This window comes from Syngnathus typhle, linkage group LG5 (genome assembly GCF_033458585.1).
Source record: "Syngnathus typhle isolate RoL2023-S1 ecotype Sweden linkage group LG5, RoL_Styp_1.0, whole genome shotgun sequence".
Taxonomy (NCBI): Eukaryota; Metazoa; Chordata; class Actinopteri; order Syngnathiformes; family Syngnathidae; genus Syngnathus; species Syngnathus typhle.
In genome coordinates this window covers 20,381,927-20,404,285 of record NC_083742.1, presented here as the reverse complement: position 1 = coordinate 20,404,285, position 22,359 = coordinate 20,381,927, and the positions used below count along the sequence as shown (strand labels likewise).

The 22,359-nt window shown below is 48.5% G+C and overlaps 1 protein-coding gene across 10 annotated transcripts; it reads left to right on the top strand.

The window, feature by feature from the left end:
• Positions 1 to 1,881: 1,881 nt before the first annotated feature.
• Positions 1,882 to 21,717, top strand: LOC133154080 (transducin-like enhancer protein 4). Of its 10 annotated transcripts, none has more exons than XM_061278478.1 (20): positions 1,882 to 2,498; positions 2,861 to 2,958; positions 8,239 to 8,302; positions 8,381 to 8,425; positions 12,614 to 12,676; positions 15,057 to 15,131; positions 15,203 to 15,404; positions 15,698 to 15,717; positions 17,486 to 17,608; positions 17,732 to 17,785; positions 17,856 to 18,008; positions 18,108 to 18,216; positions 18,475 to 18,653; positions 18,732 to 18,808; positions 18,880 to 19,129; positions 19,210 to 19,457; positions 19,640 to 19,787; positions 19,861 to 20,011; positions 20,078 to 20,154; positions 20,233 to 21,717. In XM_061278478.1, the coding sequence occupies exons 1-20, from the start codon at positions 2,454 to 2,456 to the stop codon at positions 20,338 to 20,340; spliced, it is 2,289 nt and encodes a 762-aa protein (XP_061134462.1). In that variant the 5' UTR covers positions 1,882 to 2,453; the 3' UTR covers positions 20,341 to 21,717. The 10 variants fall into 10 exon arrangements, with proteins under 10 accessions (XP_061134462.1, XP_061134464.1, XP_061134461.1 ...); XM_061278480.1 differs by having other exon boundaries at positions 1,884 to 2,498; positions 15,701 to 15,717; positions 18,111 to 18,216; XM_061278477.1 differs by having other exon boundaries at positions 1,885 to 2,498; positions 2,873 to 2,958; positions 15,701 to 15,717; positions 18,108 to 18,243.
• The last annotated feature ends 642 nt before the right edge of the window (positions 21,718 to 22,359 follow it).

Genomic DNA, 22,359 nt, shown 5'->3' with positions numbered 1-22,359 from the left:
TTTACACTGCAATTCTACTTGAGGCTAACACAAATTGGGTGAAATCGACAACCCATTTAGACCCGATGCATTGGGTTAAGGATTTCACCCGGCGTAAATAAAAACCACCCATACTGATGAGTTAAAGCTACCGAGAAATGGGTTGCCAGGTTAGCCGTCTAACGATGGCTAATCGGTCGGCTATGCTATGTATGGCTCACCTTATATGTATACATACGTATGTTCATCCTTTTGGGACGACTTGTGATGAGAAGCAGTCATAGCTTGACAAAGGTCTAGTGTTAGTCTCTGACCGAACACACACACACACACCGCACCCGCTTCCTTTTTACCAGCACACATACACAGTGGTACTCATATCCAGCTTGCTACCCATCTCAAAAACCTTCTCCGGAGCAATCTCCTGTGCATCAGCTGCCAAATGAAGTTCCTCTTTAGAACCCCCCCCAGAAAAAGAAAAACCCACCCGGTCTGTCAAATCGTCAGAGGCCGGCGGCATAGGCAGCCCTCGTGTTGAAGCCAATAATCCGGCGTCGGGGTTTCAGGCGCGCAGAGAGCCGTGATTGACAGGGCTCGATATGAGGCCCTCGCCTCACTTGACATTTGGGTTTCATAAGGTCTGGACCAAAAGGCAGGGGCAAAATAATCAGAGACGGGCGCAGGCAAATAAATCTGTTTATTCCTCCTCACCTAACACCCCCCCCGCCGCCGCCGCCGCCTCGCTCACTTCAGCAACTCCCCCGCTCGCCCACATCACGGTTCGACCGCTGGAGAGGATGGAGGGGGGGGGGGGGGGGTGTCACGATATTACCTTTTCTGAGCCTTAGTGGATTCACGCGCCACGACAGCGGGTCACTTTAGGCCCTGTGCTTACCTGAGATATTAGTTTGGATGTGTGCTGGAAAGAGATGTGTATTTGGACAGTGTGTGTGCGTGTGTGTGCGTTTGGGTGCACAGCCTGGTGTCTGTGTGAAGTAACAGAAAGAAAGGATGAGGAGACAGATGAAGACAGAGCAGAGACATGCTGTCCAAGTGGAGTTGATTGTTTTGAAGAGCAGGCCGCCCGCATATTGGCACTCGACGGCCCCTGTTTGACAATATCGGGCCCGATCCAAATACCTCGGAATTGGTAACGGGAGTAGTCTTATGACGCAGAGAGTAATGTGAAAATGGTGGGGGGTAGGTACCCTGCTTTGCTTACCTCCTAGATCATTTGCCCTAATTCTCTTGGGATGACGAAGCAAAAGTATACTCGCACCTTAAGATCATCACTGTCAAACACAGTGAGGAAAATATTTATTGTGACAATAAAAAGGTAAAGTATGAAGTTATACAGTCATTTGGAAGCATTTTAGGGTCCAGTCTGAGCCACGATAGACCTTTGATTACTCGTAGCCGTGCGTTAATGGGCCACTTGAGCAGTGGTGATCATTCAGATTGTGCTCCCATCAGGACACCTACTAGCGTTAATTATTCATGAACAATACAAGCAGAATGGCGTACCTGTAAAGCTCGGTGACAATTTAATTGCAGGGCGGTAAAATGCAAAAAGGTGGAAATCACGGCAGGGCGTTTTAATGTCTTCATCAATAAACGGCAGAAGCAAACAGGAGCGCATGTTCGCCCGTGATAAAACACGCATCAATCTACAGCTAGTTACAAACCTGTGTCATTTAACACCAGACAGAGCGGTGGAGCCCCACGTGGGGTGCCTGCCTGCTCCACGCCGAGCAAGTGGTGATTGGACAACAGCAGGATGATTGGCAGGCAGCTCTCGCGCGAGGTGGCCTCTTCCCCCCTCGTCATTGGTCACCGTTAATGGCCACCTCCCCTCCAGCCCCCGCGAGAGAAGCAAAGCAGGAAGTTGTAGTTTCTTACGGGGCTGACGCGCACACAGACCGGCGTGGATCAAACTACACGTCCCGACGCGACGTCCAAGTCGCGAATGCGTAATTGCGCTCGTTTTTCACTGGCTGCTTCGACAAGGCGAGGTGGGCTGGGCTGGGCCGGGCCGGGCTGGGCTGGGCTAGGGGCCGAACGAGTGAGCGAGCCAGCAGCCAGTGTCGCTCGCTGAAGTGGCCGTCGCTGCCGGCTGACATGTGCTCGTCAACCGGGGAGAGAAAAGTGGCAAATGAACCGGTTGCCACCATCACAGCGGGAGGACAAGCGGGGTCACGACATGGCGGAAAAGCACCACTAAGAGGAAATTCTACAACATAGGCGACTACGTGGGGATATATTCTCTGACGCACCTGACGGTGTGAGACTTTTGGTTTGACGATTCGACTGCGAGAATGGCGACCGGCCAAAGGTCCGAGGAGCTTCTCACTCGGCTGGCCGCCTTTTAACTGACTGACTGACTGACCGACCGACCTTTGACGCACGGGAGCGAGCCACGCTTGACTCTTTTGTTTTTCGTTTTCGCCGAGAAGGAACTTCTCGATGCCTTTTTAATGATTCGAGACTTGAGCAAGATGTACCCTCCGGCGCGGCATCCGGTAAGTACAAAGCAGCAGCAGCAACAGCAGCCGTGTTGTCAACAACAAGGTTATACTGTATTAAGAGTCGCGCGCCTGATGCGTAATCACTTTGGATCGAGTTTCCGTGCCATTGCGCGCTCGCACGGACAATTGCGCTCATTCAAAGACTTGCGCGCGTCTCTCTCGTGTCGGTCGGTGTGTGTGTGTGTGTGTGTGTGGGGCTAAAGAGAGACACGATGAAGGAGGCTGAGTGAAGGAAGCCTAAAGGCAGCCAGTGACAGAAGCCCATTGTGGTCATGACAGTGGAACCTCAGTTGTCTCACTTTGCCCTCTCTTCTTCTTTGTGTTCATCTTTCATGGTTCGTTCGCTTTGGTTTGAGGTCCCGCACCAGCCCGGGCAGCCGTTCAAGTTCACCGTGTCCGAATCCTGCGACCGGATCAAGGAGGAGTTCCAGTTCCTCCAGGCCCAGTATCACAGGTGAGAGAAACGCATCCATGGATTTTCGGTCCCAGGTGAGCTGAAGCCTAGCCTAGCCTAGCCTAGCCTAGCCTAGCTGGGTGGATGGATGGATGGAGTACACCCTGAACCAACCAATTGGATGGCACAGATTCAAGATTCGCTATGTTTGAGCATGCCAAACAAAGAATTGGACTTGGGTAAATCATACCCTCTGTTCAACATTTAGGCGACTAACAACACTCAGGACGTGATGGGAAAAATGGCAAAGATTCTCAAACATCCCCTGATCTTCAACTCCCAAAGGGCCAGTTTGAGAACCCAATTGGACTTCCAGCATACGAGCCCTTTTTCGAAACGAAATGCGCATTGATACGAAACAGAAACGAGTTTCCCGACGCCCATCGTGGCGAGCCCACGTTTGCCCCGGTTTCACCGATTATACGCTAACCACAGGTAAAGCCCATCAAGCTCCGTATGCACGTCCGCCCCTGTAGAAACTGGATGTCCTCTCGGTTTGGGTCTTTGAAGTTGAAGCTTTAATAACTTTCATTTACAGTTACAGGTAGTACAACATTGACTCCTCGCTCGTTCTGTTTAACTATAACTCTCCCGCTCTCTGTGTCACGCCCTCTCACTTCCTCCGTGTCTTAAAGGGGTAGTGTCTAATTATCACGACACTACATCTCTCCTTTTCTTTTAAATGAAATGTCTTTCCTTAGTTTCAGCTTACTTACCCTGACAGAATGTACAATTGAAATAAAGTGGTTTCCAAAATACAGTCATGTAAAATTGTGATTCCGTATTATACTATGAATTCAAAATCAGATATACAAACACTTTAACAAATAACTAAGCTTAACATCTCTGAGCAGTACTGAACACACATTACTCTTGTGTCGATAACAAACATAACGGTGGCGAGAATTTGTCAGTGTCTCATCACTCTATGTAGCCTTTGCTATATCTCAGTGATGAGTCTTTGAGGCGGTCGTCTGTTTACCCTCACAGGGCGTCGCCTCCTGGTTTCAAGGTTAACGTGTTCAGGATCACCTGCTTGTCCATTAACACTGTCGTCATCACAGTTATCACCGTCTCGTGTTGTGAATGGGACTTCCGGTCTGTGCTTCAAGAGTTTGAAGTGCGATCTATGTCTTGTGAGTCTGTGGTCATGTCTCTGTGCAGTGACCATTGTTCCTTTCACTGTGATGACTTTGTAGGGGTTTGGGTTGAAGGGTGTCACAAGTTTTCCTGTCTTCCTCTGTTGTATTAGGACAACATCACCCTCCTTGAGCACCGAGTGTGACGCGTTTCTCCTTTCGACCGCATACTCCTTCATTCTGTCCTTCCTCAAACCATCTGTCCGACGGAGACCATCATCACTGGGGGGATGGGAGATGGACGGTAGCTTTATATTTATGGGGCGACCATAGAACACCTCAGCCGGAGGCCGGTTGGTGGTATGATGAGGTGTCGCACTGTAGTTCCTGAGGAACTTGTATAGCTCTTGTTTCCACGGCTTGCCTTCCAGCGTAGCTGTGTGGATCGCTTTGGTCAGAGTCCTGTTGAATCTTTCAACTGCAGTGTCGGCCTGTGGCCAGTAGGGGGTTACCTTCCTGTGGTGGAATCCAAGGTATCTTGCAAAGTCCGAAAAAGCCTTGCTCGAGAATGGGGGCCCATTACCGCTTCTCACCACTTTTGGGATTCCCACTGTCGAAAAGATTTTGTCCATGACAGGGATGAGTCTGCATGCCGATGTAGATGGCATAATCTCCACAAAGGGAAACCTCGAACACTCATCCATGAGGACTAACAGGTAGTCACCTGAAGGAAAGGGGCCACAGAAGTCCACTGCAACATCCTCCCAAGGCCCCTGTGGGAGTTCAGACATTCGCAGCGGTTGATGCACAGTCTTGGGTACTGCATGTGTAGCAATGACGGAGACATGCATTCCAGTGTCCACGTCATCTGTGATACTGGGCGTGTGAAGTGTTTGTGGATGGCGTGACACGTAGTCTGCCGAGTTTGATCTTCCAGGTTTGTGAACAATTTTGAGCTTGTAAGGTTGCACCTGTATAAGACCTAGTTTAGTTGCAGTGTCATGGCCCAGCAGCGAGCCGTGGTCTCCATCAACAACGTAGAATGCTGCCTGAGCTGTTCTCCCATTGGCAGAGACTGTTGTGGTGACCTTACCACGAAGGGAAAGGGGAACGTTTGTACCATAAGGGTATATCCTTTTGCTTGACTGCTCCAGTTTGAGTTTCGTTTTCAACGCGCCGTAGGCTCTTCGATCCAGGAGATCAGCTGAGGCTCCCGAATCAACAAGAACATCAATGCATTCACCAGCTATCATGACTGACCTCACTGGTGGTTTTCTCCCCTCCGCAGCTTCAGTGACAAAGATGTACTCATCATCCGCGCTCGAGTCATCAGCCGCGAGATGATTGATGGGAGCGGTGTCAGCACCGTCGGCAACAATAGATTTAACTTGTCTGCGCCTGTTAGGCCACGACACCTCTCGTGTGCTCTGTGCCGGTTCCATTTTCTGGCCATGTTGACGGTGTCTCACCTTTATGCCAGGGCCGGAGAGACAGCAGCGGGCGAAGTGGTTGAATCTTCCACACGTCCGACACTGTAGACCTTTCGCTGGACATGCTGCCTGACCACCCTGATGAGGAAACGCACCTCCACAATTCCTACATTTCATCCCTGGCTGATCCCTACGGTCCATGTTTTCCATACGGTGTTCAGAGGTGGACCATCCTCTGCGTCTTGAATTGAGCATGGCTGCAACATGTCCAGTATCTTGATTGTTTTCCATGCCAGACGCCTGAAGTTCCGATGTCTCGAAAGCTCGGGCCAGATCCAATAGACCTTTCAGAGTCATGTCCGGGTCCCTCAGTGCCCTCCTCCTGAGACGTGATGATGTGCAGCAGAGTATTATCTGAGACTTAATTTCCTTGTCTACATTAGTGAATTCACAATTCTGAGATAGCTGTCTCAGTCTGGTGTGAAAAGCATCAACAGTTTCACCTGGGTTTTGTTTCGATTGTCTAAACACGTAGATTTCATATTCTACATTATGACTTGGACTGAAATATTCGGTGAGTAGTTGTACTGCCTTATCAAAATCACCTGGTTGGCCTCTTTCAGGAAAAGTCTCAAAGATATCCTGCACTTGTTCCCCAGCGTAGTACAGAAGCATAGCCTTTTTTCTTGTTTTATCAGTTATGGCAGCCGCCGTGAGAAATGTCTCAAATCTCCTCATCCACTTCGTCCATTTCAGGGAAAGGGAAGCCGGCTCTGCATGTACATCAAAAAGGGGAAATGCGGGTAAACCAGCCACACCAGCCATCGTTACAATAGGTTTTGTTCGACAGCGTTTTCTTTTCCTTTCCACAGGAATACCACTGTCCACGTGTGTGCGTAGCCGTTGCTAGCCCCGATCCAGCAGGCAAACCGTTGTGAGCGGTAGAAACTCCGTCGCGGGGATCCGTTCACGTCAGTCGCGCAATATCCTCGTCGCCATTGTAGAAACTGGATGTCCTCTCGGTTTGGGTCTTTGAAGTTGAAGCTTTAATAACTTTCATTCATAGTTACAGGTAGTACAACATTGACTCCTCGCTCGTTCTGTTTAACTATAACTCTCCCGCTCTCTGTGTCACGCCCTCTCACTTCCTCCGTGTCTTAAAGGGGTAGTGTCTAATTATCACGACACTACAGCCCCTGCGAGTGCAAGAGGTGTGAAATACTTTTTAGCCGACATGATGAAGTGTGAAATGTATTGCTCGGTCGGGGCAGAATCACAAGCACCGCATAGCAATGCATAATAAGCAGCCACCTGTAATTATTGTCCGGTCACCTGGTGAGTGTCGGCCACTGGCTTTCTTAAAAGGCCGCAGCGAGCGAGCGGCGCCATGCGACTCCGCAGGAGAGAAAAAAAACAAAAAAACAGAACTAGCACAGGAAATGTTTGGGTTTTTTTTTTTTTAGACAAAGGCACAAGGTTGAAAAAGTGCCTCGAAAGGAACAAGGATCTCTTTGATGGGTTTTATTTTTGAAAAAATCCACAAATGGTTACTTAAGCGTTTCAATCGATGGCCATCTTCTTCTTAACAAAGAGATAACGGAATTGTTTTCTTGTCAGATGGAGAAATAGAATAAAAGACTTGAGGAGAAATGTGAAATGGGTTTCTCCCTTCACCTTCTGCTGTTACGAAACCAAATGTTGTTTGTTAGAGCATCAGGTGACTCTTTTGGTGAAAGCAAAAGCAAATCCTTCTTTTGAGTGTGCAATATCACATTTGCTCATCGTTTTTTTTGGGGATTGTTGTATACTTTGTGCAACATCTGTGGCAAAGTTCAACCAAATAAATTTCCATTTCCATTCATAAAATCAAAAGTGCAACTCGATTTGATGTTTATAAAACAAACTATAATTATTGGAACAAATCTCCTTTGTCTTTGTCAATTAGTTTCATATAAGATCAGCGTTTAGGATTTATTGATTGATTGATTTTACGTCCATTCATTTTGATATAACTTGACGGCTATACAGAACACAGGTCATTTTACAATTGTCGCTTCGTTTGCTCAATTACACGAGTGGAAATCTTGGTGTCCACTAATACAAAAAAAACCCCAAACTAATATTAAAATGAATTACTATAAAAGAAATAAAGCAACCAAATCCAAGTGTGTCAAAATAAAGAAGAAAACCAAAGTCAGCATGTGAAGGTGCAAGCAAGATGTCTGCCTGTCTCCCTGCTGCTCGCTCCTTCCTCAATGTATTCCAGAAAAGCCACAAATGCACTCGCAGTTGCTTAGTGGTGCGTCAGCAGCCGCCCTCACTTTACCTGCGCTGACGAGGTCCGGCCTCCCATCATGCCATCAAACACTCACGCTACAGAGTCACCGCGCTAAGTGGACAGTTTCCCGTAATAGACGAGAGCCAGGAAAGGGTTAAGGGCCAGTGTAACCACACTTGTGATATGGACCCTCGTTATGTGGTGGTGTTTTTTTTTTTTTTTTTTTTGTCGATGGTGCAGTTGGGGCCTCGCGTGGAGGTTTGCGTGGTCGTCTATTGATCCATTAATTACCGAAATGTACGTGCTGAGTAAGTGTCTGCAGGGGAAGCGGGTGAGTTCTGAAATGCCACATTAAAGTAGCAGGATGTGGTCGCGCTCAGCTTCTGCTTTTACACCCTTGCCTTGTTTTTGTCACAAAACTGAATTGTGTGCGCAATGTGTTGATGTGACACTGATTTTTTTCTTTTTTTTTTCTAACCCTCCTCCACCTCAGCCTGAAAATGGAGTGTGAGAAACTGGCAAGTGAGAAAACGGAGATGCAGAGACACTACGTCATGGTGAGTTTGGCACCCCGACTTGCTGTGTGTTTTGACGCAAAAAGGAAAAACACCTTTCTCTGATCTTTTGTTTTTCAGTACTACGAAATGTCCTATGGACTCAACATCGAGATGCACAAACAGGTAGGCGAGCTGCGACGCAAACAAAACGCGCCGCGACCGCCGGAATTCACTCAGCTCTGTTTGGTTCGGAATAATGACTTTGCAGAAGCAGATCGCAAATATTTTAGAATTGTAGTGAGCATTAAGTCGAGTCAGGGTTGGATCAAATAACGTGACCATTTTTTCCTCAACGCGCTCATAATTCAAGTTGGGACAAATCTTGTGTCTTTTTGTTTATTAAACAAATGAGCCCTTGATAGGCAGTACGCAAAATGGTCGTCCATCATGTCAGTGTCATCTTATGCTAAATAGGTTGTGACCCCGCCCATCCCTGGAGCTGCTCAGGGGTCACTAACGTAGCCCCCAACGTGGGTCCAAAAAGTTGCTCGTTTGAGAGCGATGTTGTCAACACCGGCAGAGATGTGGATTTGATTTGGAGTACACTAAACTCTTTTGCAATAACTATTTGGGGCTCTTACTGAATTTGAATGTTGGTCATTATGGATAGCAAAGTGTTTTTTTTTCCTTTTGGTACTTGTTTGAGCGCAACTGTCATAACTCCTCCGGTAATCCTTATTATTATTCTGCTCGTTAAAATGTGCTGTTTCCACTTGGCCCAAAAAATGACCATCATTCCGAAGGAATTTGAAACAAAAATGGATGAGATTGTGGCTTTAAATAAGCTTTTGCAACCGCATTTTTCTTGTTGTTTCCAAAGGGCAAGCTAGTGTCATTAGCATAAACATCCGTTAAGCGCTCATCAGCTGCAAGGTGAAATGAGCCCCGGCAAACCACATGGGCAGTACGCAAGCCGCCGTCCATCTATGTGTGTCCAAGACTGAAAGGATTGGAAAAATGCTTCGCCGTGCATTGCGTGTTTGCCCGCTTGTGTGTAGCAGTCCGTTTGTATAAGCGACGTGTTGACTCGGTGTGTTTACTCTATATGTGCGTGTGTGCACGTTGCGGTTATTGATTCAATTTTGTGTGCGCGCGCGGGGTTCCTTGTGTCATGTCGCGTTGTCTTGCATGTGTGTGTGCAAAAAAAAACAACAACAACAACCCCAGAGCGTTCGTGTACAAGAAGTCCCCGAGGGAATGTTGCACACGTCCGTAGCTTTTCACGGCGCGCGAATCAGAGCCGTGCCATGTAATATGTGATGTCCGTATAAATCCCGCCGTCGGCCGCTTTTTGAGGCCCGCCCGTCAAGCGCACGCGGCTCTCACCGAAAGCCCAGATGGAGAGAGAGAGACGCGCACACAAGCGTGTTTTCCCCGGGTGGGCAGTCCAATGATTTCCGCCGCCGCCGCCGTCGCTTCCATCTGCATTTGTGTGTCTCTTGCAGAAGCAAACGATTTTAGCCGGGCGTTTGCGCGCGCGCTCCCACACAAGCGAGGCAAACGTGCGGCTTTGCCAGTCGATGTGACCGTTCGACTCCCTCCCTCGCAGAGGGGGCGGCGGAACGGCCATTGGAAATCGTCAGCGCTTCGATTGACCTCGTGTTTAGGCCCGATCGTACAATCCCAAGATCTCGATCAACTCGGTCGACTTTACCTCGTTAGATTCAAAGTGGTGTCGTAAAGACAAAGTTGGAGTCGATTCTTTCTTTATTTATTTTTTCCCCAATGTGGCGAGGTAAATAAGAGTCATGAGAACAAGCTAGCTGAAGATTCTACTTAACTTGCCACCAATGGCTGCTGAACGGATGTGGAGATTGACTCTCTCCGGCGCCGGCGGCGGCGGCGCTCAAATCCCTTTATGGCAGATGCTCCCTCCCACCAAGTGAATCTCTGATATTGCTTGTTTAGCATTTTCCGAGGGTAATAGGCCCATTGATTTTCGCCTCGGCTCTCCGTTTTATTTACACAGATGGACCGCGTCGCCCGGGGAGCCAAATGTACCAACACTCGTTAAAGAGAAATTGACTTGTGGACTGAGCTCGGGCTGGCGAGGAGCGAGCTGCGAAACGGAGGGGAGGGGGATGGGGGATTGGGGGGTCGCCAGGGCTTCGGATCCGGCGACCGAGCTACAAGAGGACAGCTAATCAATTGCAAATTAGTGTGACTGAAAGGGAAATAAAGCAAGCGATGGACGGAGGGGAGGAGATGGTGGCGAGAGGCGGAAGTAATAAGACGGCGTGATGGTGAGAAATGGCAGCGATCTCAAGCGGGCCTGACAACTCATTTACTGTGGGGGGGGGGGGGGGGGGGGCACATTCGATTCACTCCAACGATTTAACGTTATTCTAGCATTCAGTGTCACTATCGGAGACAGATTCGGATGGAAAATTAAAAGGACTCGAAATGACATACCTGGAATAAATTTGCTGCCGGAAGAGTGCAGACAGGTGAGCTAAGCTTAGCGGGCAGTTGAAGCAAATGGTCCAAACGAGTTTACTTTCCCTGGTCTGAATGAGTCATGCTCCATTTGTGAATCCCAACAAGTCAAATTTTTGAATGTAGACTAGCAGGGCACCTGTCTAGAAAAATTCCATGTTTAGTCTTGGGCCTGGGCAAAACATATGCCCCACTTGGGCGGTCCTCCAATCCAGGGGTGTCAAACATCGTAGTCATAGTTCCCTTTGGAGGGCCATTATGACAGTCGACCCCCCCAAAAATGTATGAACGCCTCATATTATATCCAGTATAAGCTACAAAAGAAATTTTAGTCATCACACATGAATTTGTCCGCCGGCCAGCCACATAAAAGGATGTGGTGGGCCGTATCTGGCCACCCGGGCCTTGGGTTTGACACCAGTCCGTCCATTAGTTGTATTAGCTGGTGGTGAAAAGCACCACTGATGTGATGCTTACAAAGCTCCACAAGGGAGATGGACATTTGATCTTCTCTCTGAGCCAATCTGACTGATGTGATGCTTACAATGGAGATGGACATTTGATCTTCTCTCTGACCCAATCTGACTCCTGGGCGGCTGCCTGGTTTCATTTATGGGATGTGAGCAGTTTTACGGGTGATGCTTTCAAGCGACATCCACGCCGATAAGTGGATGACAGTGAGCCGCCGCCGCCGTCTTGTGATTCCCCAGAGGCTACCTACGGTAGATGAACCTGCAGCGTCTGTCCCCGAGGGTCAAAAGGCAATACTACTGGATGACACCAGCATTTCGAAATATTAGAGCCTCATCAAAAGAAAGGAATCGCTCAGGTCTTCCCTTAAAATCAGAGCTTCTGAGAAAACGAGCAATTCTGCTGTCATCTACGAAATGGATCTCAAATTTTGGTCAACTGTTCAAGTTTGATCCATATCGTCACGAGATTTGCCGTCGTATCATCTGCAATTTCCACCAAATGATGTTATTGCCTCTCCCAGTGTGCAGCGTAGCAAAAGGAAATTGTTTCGAGATTGATATGTCGGCGTACGTCGCCGTTGGTAGAAATTGACGCGTGCGGCTTGCCGTCTCCGGCCTCTTTTCTTGTTTGCATGCTCGCCGCCTTTAAATTGCACTTCTAGCACTTCCTTTGGGAAGGTGGATCAGGCAATTTCCTGTTCAAAAAAAAAACACCTTGCGGGGGTGCGTGTGCTTTATAATCTTTAAAAGCCAACCCTCGGGTTCAGTAAAAACATCTGATGAATACAGAGTAGCTCGGGGAGGTGCGTTCACGTCACGTCACGTGCGTGTGTGTCCACTCTCATGGCCTCTGGCGGCTTGTGTTAGTGCTGATACCAACTTCAACTGCGACTTCACCTCTGTCAAGGTCACAGACGTGAATTGAGTGCTTTAAGGTTAGATTTAAGGCTTGCATTTCTTTTCCTTCCATGGCTGGCTTTTTGCCCACTTAAAATTCTCACATAGTTCTTATCTGTGTTGGGAAGAGCGCATTTCCCAAAAAATATCTTTCCAAGACTGTCTTCGTATGAGAGTGGAAGCGCCACCCAGAAGAATACGAATTGAATTCATTCTGTCAAGTGTAATTAACAAGCGGCTGATTGACACGTGTCTCTTTCTTTGTGTAGCGCACATTTTTGTCTTCTTCCATTTTGGCCATTTTGCCATCACTCATTCAACAGCACAGCATAAATCACATTCTAACAACAACTTGCCAGACTGACTTTGATGGGAATTATTTACCTCTCGGAATTGGCGAGACGGCAGGACGGACGGCGCCTTTGGAGCCGTGCTGCCCACTTCTTTGTCTTCCAGGCGGAGATTGTGACAGAGCCACTTATTTACCCACTTCTTTGTCTTCCAGGCGGAGATTGTCAAACGGCTGAATGCAATCTGCGCCCAAGTTGTGCCCTTCCTTTCTCAAGAGGTAAGGAGGGAAGAAAATGGCTGTCACTGTTAGTTATGGGAGAGGCGAGACGCATGGACACACATTGCACACCGGCGTTTTATTTGCTCGGGATACTTGAACCTATTAAATGTCGCCCACTAACATATGCAAGGGAAGAGTATTTTCATAGTAATACCTTTGCTATGGAATGCTTGTGTGTGTGTGTGTGCGTGTGTGTGTGTTTAGCAGATAAAGAGTCGCAACTGCTCGCGTGCGTATGTGCCGAGGGGTGGGAAGAGCAGTAAAGCGCGAGTGTGTACTCTACAACTCTCCTCCAGATTAGCCCTGGATTAGGAGGCTTTAAAGAGGATTAGAAATAATGGCATTAGACAGCGCCGCCACCGCCGCTGCTGTTTGCTGCACGGCCCCGAGGCCCGCCGAGGACGGAGGGAGGGAGGCAGCGAGAGGAAAGAGGCTTTTTTTTTTTCTTCCCCGTTTTGTTTGGATTCACTGCTACACTTGGCGGTGGTTAATGCGCAACATAACACAATCACGTTAACGCGGTGCAGGCAAGCCGCAGTGGAAGGTGTTTAAGAAGCATCTTTTTGTCCTTTTTCCGAGCCTTACGTTGCGTTCACTCGTTTTCAATCTCTCGTCTGTGGTGATTTTTCAGTTTCATTTACCGTTTTTTTCCGTGTATAGTGCGCCCCCATGTATAGTACGCACCCCTAAAAATGGCATGCTGATGCTGGAAAAAAGCTTGTACCCATGTATAATACGCACCCAATTTTTATGAATTTTTAAAAAAAAAAAAATTATTATTTTTTTTTTTTTTTTTTTTTAAGTCCCAATGATCGTCACACACGCAGGGAGGCAATGGGTCCCATTTTTATAGTCTTTGGTATGGTCTTAACTAGGCTGGATGTCATTTTTTTTGTTGGCGTTGATTTCTCCGACTGCCCGTAAACGCACCACCGCGCTCCGTGCGCATGGAGCGTGTTTGAAGTGAACAGCAGAGAAGAAAGGAACAAGGCAAAGTGTTGTGAAATAAAATATTACCTGTAATACGGATTTAGGTAGAGAACTGAACTCTCGCTCTTTATATAGCTGACGTGTCTTGCTCATCCGTTCTGCGCATCTGTAATGGCGGCCTCCGTATGATATCTGGTTTGCGTGTGTGCGAGAGAGAGCGAGAGAGAGAGAGCGCGCGAGAGAACGCTCAACCGTAGCGCGCCGCCGACCGCCCAACTGCACCGGGCTGGTCGATTATTGTGACAGAGCCGTCGCTGAAATTTAGAAGATATTTTTAAAGTCCTGATGTACTTTCTAAAATTTAAGTGGACCTCAGTGCGCACTGCGCAGGGAGCTTAATTTGGTGCGGTCGCGCAACCGCAGCGCGCCGGGCGCTCACTGTCGCATTGCTTAAAGAGCGAGCGCCTTTGTGTTTTAGGATGAACAGCAGAGACCAAAGGAACAAGGCAAAGTGTTGTGAAATAAAATATTACCTGTAATACGCATTTTGTTATTTGCTGATTGAAACTGCTAATTAAACTGTGAATTGAAACTAATAGGAAGAAAACAACTCTCGCTCTTTATATAGCTGACGTGTCTTGCGCATCCGTTCTGTGCATTTTATTTCACAACACTTTGCCTTTCTTCTCTGCTGTTCACTTCAAACACGCTCCATGCGACCGCAATGCTCTCGTATCAGACGCTTGCTCGATCACCTGCTCGTTTGCTGTCCCGTGCGCGCACGAAGCGCGGTGGTGCGTTTATGGGCAGTCGCAGAAATCAACGCCAACAAAAAAAATTACATCCAGCCTAGTTAAGACCATACCAAAGACTATAAAAATGGGACCCATTGCCTCCCTGCGTGTGTGACGATCATTGGGACTTAAAAAAAAAAAAAAAAAAAAAAATTAAAAAAAAAAATTTTTTTTTTTTTTTTTTTTGTACCCATGTATAATGCGCACCCCGGATTTTAGGACAATAAATTAGTAAAATTTTGCGCACTATACACGGAAAAAAACGGTAAATATGCTAGACCTCTACAAGCTATGAGATCCACTACGATAATATAGAAATCATTTGAAAGAATTAAATACGTTACAGTGAATGATAAAGGTCATGAATGTGCTTGTCCAAAAAAAAAAAACCGACAACCCGAAAGTATCTCAGGCTGCGAGGTCCCACCGTCATCTAACAAGCTCCAGACTTTGTTGTTGTTGTCAAGGTCATGCATTCGTTCATATTAGGAGAAAATAAATTCTCCAAGGCTCTACAATTGGAAATTGGAATGTGAGTCCCAGGAGAGCACCAATAATATTCCTAGCGCATGAATGGATTTGTCTCCAGTGTGAATGGTTGGCATCCGAATGTAGCTGATACATACGCATGTCCTCATCTGGTCTTGTCTCAGCATCAGCAGCAGGTGGTTCAAGCGGTGGAGAGGGCCAAGCAGGTCACCATGGCTGAACTCAACGCCATCATTGGAGTGAGTGAACCTGAAGATAATCCCATTTTTGATATGGAAGAAAAGCTCACACGACGTTCCCTGTCCCTCAGCAGCAGCAACTCCAGGCGCAGCACCTCTCGCACGGCCACGCCATCCCCGTCCCGCTCACGCCGCACCCGGCGGGCCTTCACCCACCGCTGCCCCACGGCGCCGGGAGCGCCGGCCTGTTGGCGCTCTCCTCGGCGCTCGGCCATCAGCTGCCCCTCAAAGACGAGAGGAAACACCAGGATGGCGCCGAGGAACACCCGAGAGGTGCACTAAATCCGCCTCTCCGTCTTCGTATTTGTTTGGAATGCGAGATGACGGGAAGGGGAGTTCAATCATCCAACAAAAAACGATTCTCCTTTGAACCGGATCTGTTCAACTCACGGTACCTGTTCGATTTGAACGGGCCGGCGTGGCTAATTACCATGTACCGTAGCGTTACCTTTAAAGCGTCGAGTCAGTGTGACAAGTCCAGCCAATGAATCGTATTTATCATCAGCTTGATGGGATGACTTTCATTCTGAATCTTTTCTTTCTCTTTTTCGCACCGTCTACCTCAGCAGAGAGAGATTCTGTCAAGGTGAGTCTGAGCATCTTCTCTATGTTGACAAGCTGACTTGGGTCCATACCCCAATTTGTGTACAAGTAATGAAATGTGATTTTTTTTTTTTCTCAATATACGTCCCCTTGAAAAAGTATCTATGCCAATTTGGATGTGCCTCTACTCTGGCTTGAAAACATTTTGGCCCTGGCTGTGTTTGAAGATTCAGAGATGTGCAAATGGAGACCAAAAAGAGCCGCATGCTTGGCAAAGGCGTAAAGCGCCACAGACTAACGTTCCAGCTTGTAGTAATTAGTCCCTTAAGCTCAGCCTTTTCCCATGGCAAACGTTTGGTTTGTTGAATACTCAATGAGCAGATTAGCATTTCTTTATTCCAGCCGCCTGCGCACAACTGTCACACGCACACACACGTACACTTAGAGGCTTGCGCGTTCACTGATGTTTGGGAGTTGGTAGAGACTGGAGGAATGCTTAATATGTTATCTCCTGCCCCCCCGTGTAGTCTATCCTCCTCCACACAGACTCACGGCTTTAGGCACTGCGATGGAAACGATTAGTAATGTACCAATGTGTGTGCGTGTGGTCTTCTGGAATCGGTAGCAAAAATAGGAAGACTGAAATGATGAATGCCTTTCATTAGTGCCCTGTGGGAGAGCGGGCGAACGAAGGAACAAACACACACACACACATTTAGAGATGCTCTTTGACGTGGCGGCCAACAGTCACTTCATGAAACCAATAAGCCCCTTGTCAGCGGTCTCCAGTTGCCTTGGCAACAGTCCACTGGGTACAGTGCGTGTGAAATGCATGAGCCTCTGCGGCTTAATGTCCTTGGTGATGGCTCGCACCTCGTCCACTGATAACACGTTGCACTACATGTTGGCCGTTCACGATTGTTGCCGTGAGGTGTTTTGGAAACTTTTCTCTCTTTTTGGGCCCAGTGCAAGTCTTGCACAGAGTGCAGTCTAACTTTTCTCACGTTTGGTATTTTCCTCGATGGACATAGGTAGAAAGGGGGGCTTGCGCCATTGTGGGAGGGCACACAACCAACTTGAAATTCCTCGCCCCAAATAGTGGCCCATTTTCTTTCGTTTTTTTACCCTCAGGTAGAAAAATACAGGGTAAAAGCCGACTTCCTTTTACTGTGATGTCAAAACCAATAACACGCAGCAACCAAGAATCCGTTTTATGAACGCACCAAAGAGTGAATTGCTAACCAAAACAGCAGCACCTACCAAACGGCAATCAAATGAATGACTAAAGCGCACAGATATTTTGTTGCCCTGACTCGGACATGTTTGAAAAAGATTTTTAAAAATGCTTTGAAAGACCTTATGAACCCAAATTGGAATCAAATGTAGCAGCGCTACGCTACGCTACGAGCATTCCGTATGTACTCGTGCGGCAAACCTTGCTCCGCCCTCGCAGGATCCTTGTCATCAACACCTGCATCACGGCAAAGGGCAGCGGAAAGGTTACGAGCGTGAGTTAGTGGAAAGGTCGAGTTAAAAGGTCCTGCTTTATTTTTCTTCTCTCTCTCTATTGGTCGGCTGCGGGCGAGACGCGCTTCCCCGCCAGACGGCAATTGAGAAGGTCCGAGCGATCGTTAGCGATGAGCGAGAGAAGTGTGCAATTAACGTATGATCGGCTTTTTGGTTCTTCCGTATTTCTATGGGTAAAAAAGAAGCGTCTGCCAATGTAACCAAAGGCAGCAATTCCACATCAAGTTATTGTGATTCTGTTTTTCCGTGGTCACTTTTCACGGTGAAGTTGTTATTTCTTCCAGAGCTCATCTGTGTCTCCGTCCGCCAGTTTTCGGACTGGAGAGAAGCACCGAGGTTCCGGCGATTACTCCGCCGACAGCAAGAAGCAGAAGACGGACGATAAAGAGTTGAGCTCGACACGCTATGTAGGTTTTTGCTCCACACTTGACGGGAACAAACATCAAATTCCACGGAACTTAACAATGCGGCATTTTTCGCCGACGTAGGAAGTTTCTGAATTTCTTTCTTTCTCTGTGAAAATCTTCTAGGAGAGCGACGGCGAGAAGAGCGACGACAACCTGGTGGTGGACGTGTCCAATGAGGTAGGACGATGGTTGGCTGGGCGTCTCCATGGACAAAATGAAAGAGCTTTCCAAAACAACCACCGTCTAGGATCCGGCTTCTCCCAGAGGAAGCCCCGCCCACTCTCCTCGGGAGAACGGATTGGACAAGAGTCGCCCGCTGAAGAAAGATGCCCCCCTGAGTCCCTCTTCTGTGGCCTCCTCCAGCAGCACCCCTTCGTCCAAATCCAAAGAGATGAATTTGGTGAGTCGTCCATGTCTCGTTTCTCTCGGTGGGGTCCTTCACAGATGATGTACTGTATGTGTCACTGGAAATGACACTTGCCTTGTCTTCTTTCTGGAGAAGAATGAAAAATCCACAACACCCGTTTCCAAGTCCAGCACACCCACATCCCGCTGCGACGCGCCCACTCCCAGCGCCACCACCGCCAGCCTGAGGGCAGCTCAGCCCAGTAAGCCGGCAGGAGTCGAGGCGCTCCGTAAGTCTTGTGCCATTTGGAGCCGGGCCGGGCCGGGCCCAACCGTTTTGTAAAGGTTCCAAATGCATCATATCGATATTGCCATGGATTCGTATGCAAAAACATCAGCATCATCGCAATTTGCCCTGTCGTAGTAGGAGAACGTTAGCTAACTGTTGGCTTAGCAGCGACGTATTTCCCCATTTGTTGCTTTTCCCATCAAGCTGATGGAAGGAATTTGTCTGGTCGCAGCACCTGGCCTGCGCACACCGCTGCCGCTGCCGTGCTCGTACCCCGGCCCCTTTGGAATGCTCCCTCACCTGGGGATGAACGGCGAGCTGGGCGGAGCGGGTGCCCCCTACACCGGCCTGCATAGCATGAGCAGTGTGGCCGCCGCGGCCGCCGTGGCCGCTTACGGACGCTCGCAAGTGGTACGTACGCAAAGAAAGCGCCTGGTGCGAAGCAAAAACAAGCGCAGCTCGACGCTTCTCATTTCAAATTTTCCCTAGGTGGGATTTGACCCTCACCATCACGTACGTGTCCCCGGCCTTCCTCCGAATCTTTCAGGCCTTCCTGGCGGAAAAGCGTACGTCTCATTTCCCAATCCGCTGACGTCCATGAGCCATTTGGTGTACGGTAACCAGTCTCTGCTTCCAGAGCCTACTCGTTTCACGTGAGCGCCGACGGGCAAATGCAACCGGTCCCGTTCCCCCCGGACGCTCTGATGGGCCCGGCCATCCCGCGTCACGCGCGGCAGATCAACACACTCAACCACGGGGAGGTGGTGTGCGCCGTCACCATCAGCAACCCAACCCGCCACGTTTACACCGGCGGCAAGGGCTGCGTCAAGGTGTGGGACATCAGTCACCCCGGCAACAAGACCTCCGTGTCGCAGCTGGACTGCCTCGTGAGTCACGCCGCCGCCGCCGCCGCCATGCTGCTATCCCACGTGGCAGGTTGGAATTCAACGCCTGCGCCTTCCTTCAGAACAGAGACAACTACATCCGCTCCTGTCGACTGCTCCCCGACGGACGCACGCTCATTGTGGGAGGTGAGGCGAGCACTTTGTCAATATGGGACTTGGCCGCACCCACTCCGCGCATCAAGGCGGAATTAACGTCGTCGGCCCCCGCCTGCTACGCCCTGGCTATCAGCCCCGACTCCAAAGTCTGCTTTTCGTGCTGCTCCGACGGAAACATCGCCGTCTGGGACCTTCACAACCAGACTCTGGTTCGGTAGGCTCCCAAAGGTCTTGCTCAAAGTTCTCTTTTTTGCCAATACGGGTTGTTTTCATATATGGGTCCCAAAATAGTCATTACAATCAGCAGACTTGGATGTCAAACCAGAAGGGAACGCTCTTTCCTTTCCTCTCCTACCATTGAGACAAAGGAAACGAGACAAATTGTGTACACCGCAGACAGTTCCAGGGCCACACCGACGGAGCGAGCTGCATCGATATCTCCAACGACGGCACCAAGCTTTGGACGGGAGGCCTGGATAACACCGTCCGCTCCTGGGATCTCCGAGAAGGCCGCCAGCTGCAGCAGCACGACTTCACCTCGCAGGTAAAGCAAGTCATGGCCAAATGAGATTGGAAAGAATTGTCACATTTAGATTGACGGAGCGCTCTGCTTGCAGATCTTCTCACTGGGATACTGTCCAACCGGCGAGTGGCTGGCGGTGGGAATGGAGAACAGCAACGTGGAGGTCCTTCACGTCTCCAAGCCTGACAAGTATCAGCTCCACCTCCACGAAAGCTGCGTGCTCTCGCTCCGATTCGCGCACTGCGGTGAGTTGGCCGGCCGAGGTCGAGCAAGTCCAGCGACGGGCTCATTGGCCGTGCTGTCGCTCGCAGGAAAGTGGTTCGTCAGCACGGGAAAGGACAATTTGCTCAACGCCTGGAGGACCCCGTACGGTGCCAGCATATTTCAGGTAAGCCGGAGAACATACTAGGTGTGATCGGTGGAGACATGCGAGACTTTGACAGGCTGTTCCCTTCCCGTCCGACAGTCCAAGGAGTCGTCTTCGGTGCTGAGCTGCGACATCTCCGTCGATGACAAGTACATTGTGACCGGCTCCGGAGACAAGAAGGCCACTGTCTATGAGGTCATATACTAGGGTGGGCCGAGGGCGCCGTTGGATGAGGGAGGCCCGACCCCGTGTACCATATGTAATGTGTAAAATAGAGCTTTTCCTTGTTGCCGGGACTTTTGAAGGCTTTTCACAAGTTGAACGAAGCACAGAGATTCTTTCAGTTGAGTGAATGGGATGTCCATGCACACTGAGCAAACTGTATGTTGTGAGATCATATCCCTTTACTCCTTGGTTCTTTCTGTTTGCGGCACCAACACCAGCTTGTTTATTGTTGACTTACACAATGTACTCATTTCCATCCCGTGCGCGTGTGCGTGTGTGTGCGTGCGTGTGTCTGCTTGAAAGACGGCCGCGTTGGTCTTGTCTCCCGCACACGGTGCCTTTACGCTCCTCCTCCAACTGCAGATACTTTCTCCAACTGATGCTTTGTGGCATCATTTATTGTCAAATGAGAATTGTTGCCCTGCTTTGTTCCCAGATGTAAAACACACCACGCTATTCAGTATGGCACGTTTCTACTTTTCACATTGGAGTTTTCTCACAGCCTACGGCGCCATCCCTAAAGGACACGTGGGCTCGACTGACACTCGAAAAATGCTCGATGATCCTTTTTTGGTCAAGAAACGACATACACGCTGCACAACGTGACGGCATGTTCAGTTCAAAACGAGTTTACCAAAAAAAAGTCACGCCGAGTGAGTCAAATCAATTTACCATGGTAAAATATCAACAAGTAACGTTAACAAAAATAAAAGTAAACAGCCAAAACACAACTGTTACATATTTTTCTGGATAAATGTAAAAGTCCAGCTGTTTTATTATTATTGTTAGTAGTAGTAAATCATTTCCATCGCAAAGTCTAAATGTAGACTTTGGAAATGAGTCAAATAAAATGAACAATGAATTATTTTGAATCATACGATGGGTCGCACTTGTGCATATGACAGCATTTTTCAGTTCTAGTGCAGGCCAATCTGTGCTCAAGTGTGGTGAAGATGCTTGATGCAGGAATGGACGAGACTCCTTGGCTAGCCGCCTTTATGTTACAATCCGCTTTCATCTCGTTCGTTATTGCTTCAATCATGCATTTTGGTTCTCAGTTGTTTTTCTACTGTCAAAATAAACTCGGTAACTTGCCCTTTATTTGTTTTTTAAAGAAACAACAAGCAAAATGTTCCCGTTATCGCTAACTCAAGCGGACACCAAACGATTCCATCCACTGGTGGTGCATGAAACATTCAACTCGGGAAGAAGTTCGGATGGCCTTGTATAAGAACTGTCCTTATTTCACTTTGAAAAGAAACCTCCTGCTGTGCTGTGTTTCTTCTGTATGAATGCTCTTTGTTTTGTTTCTTTTTTTAAATCTAGTCTGTAGTTGATTTGATTAAATGATTGTGTGGATTTTTGGGCTTGTTCGATGTGTTCATTGTTTTCTCGCTTAAACTAGATATACCTAAATCGACCAAAGTAAAAATGACATTTTGGATAAAACTATTAGGAACTTGCACTGCCTCGCCCCCGATAGAGCAGCGTCCAAAAAAAGTGCCTTTTTTCCCCTTTCAATCCTGGTGTTGAAATCCTCCACTCGTTGTTTGAAGTGGATCATTCAAGTGAGGGTTGTGGAGGAGGATGTTGATGATGATGATGCCACCACCATTCCAGACCGTCCTGTTAGCAGCAGGCCCTCCCTTCAGCGCAGCCCGAAAGGTGCGGCCGTCATGCCGAAAGGTGCGGCCGTCATGCCGAACCAGCCACCGCACTTTGCTGTGTTCTATTCGAAGCTCTTACAGGCGGCAAATGGATCACTTTTGCAGACCAAAATAGGAGGAGGATTAAACAAACAGAAGATGGTCAAACTGTTGTCAATGAAACATGCAGCGTGTAAAAAACACTGCTTCTGACTCACTGTACGGATGAGTGATCCAATTGTCAAATAATGCACGAATTCCCATTTTTGACACCAATATTTCACGTCTCGATGCCACACACACAAACAGACAAACGAAAAATCCTTAGCCAGCCATTTATTTGCAGAAATGCTGT

Coding starts and splice junctions, on each gene's coding strand:
- LOC133154080 (XM_061278473.1), top strand. CDS start 2,454: ATGATTCGAGACTTGAGCAAGATGTACCCTCCGGCGCGGCATCCG. Junction 12,677..15,056: donor TGCCCTTCCTTTCTCAAGAG/GTAAGGAGGGAA, acceptor GTCTTGTCTCAG/CATCAGCAGCAGGTGGTTCA. Junction 17,609..17,731: donor AGTTGAGCTCGACACGCTAT/GTAGGTTTTTGC, acceptor AAAATCTTCTAG/GAGAGCGACGGCGAGAAGAG.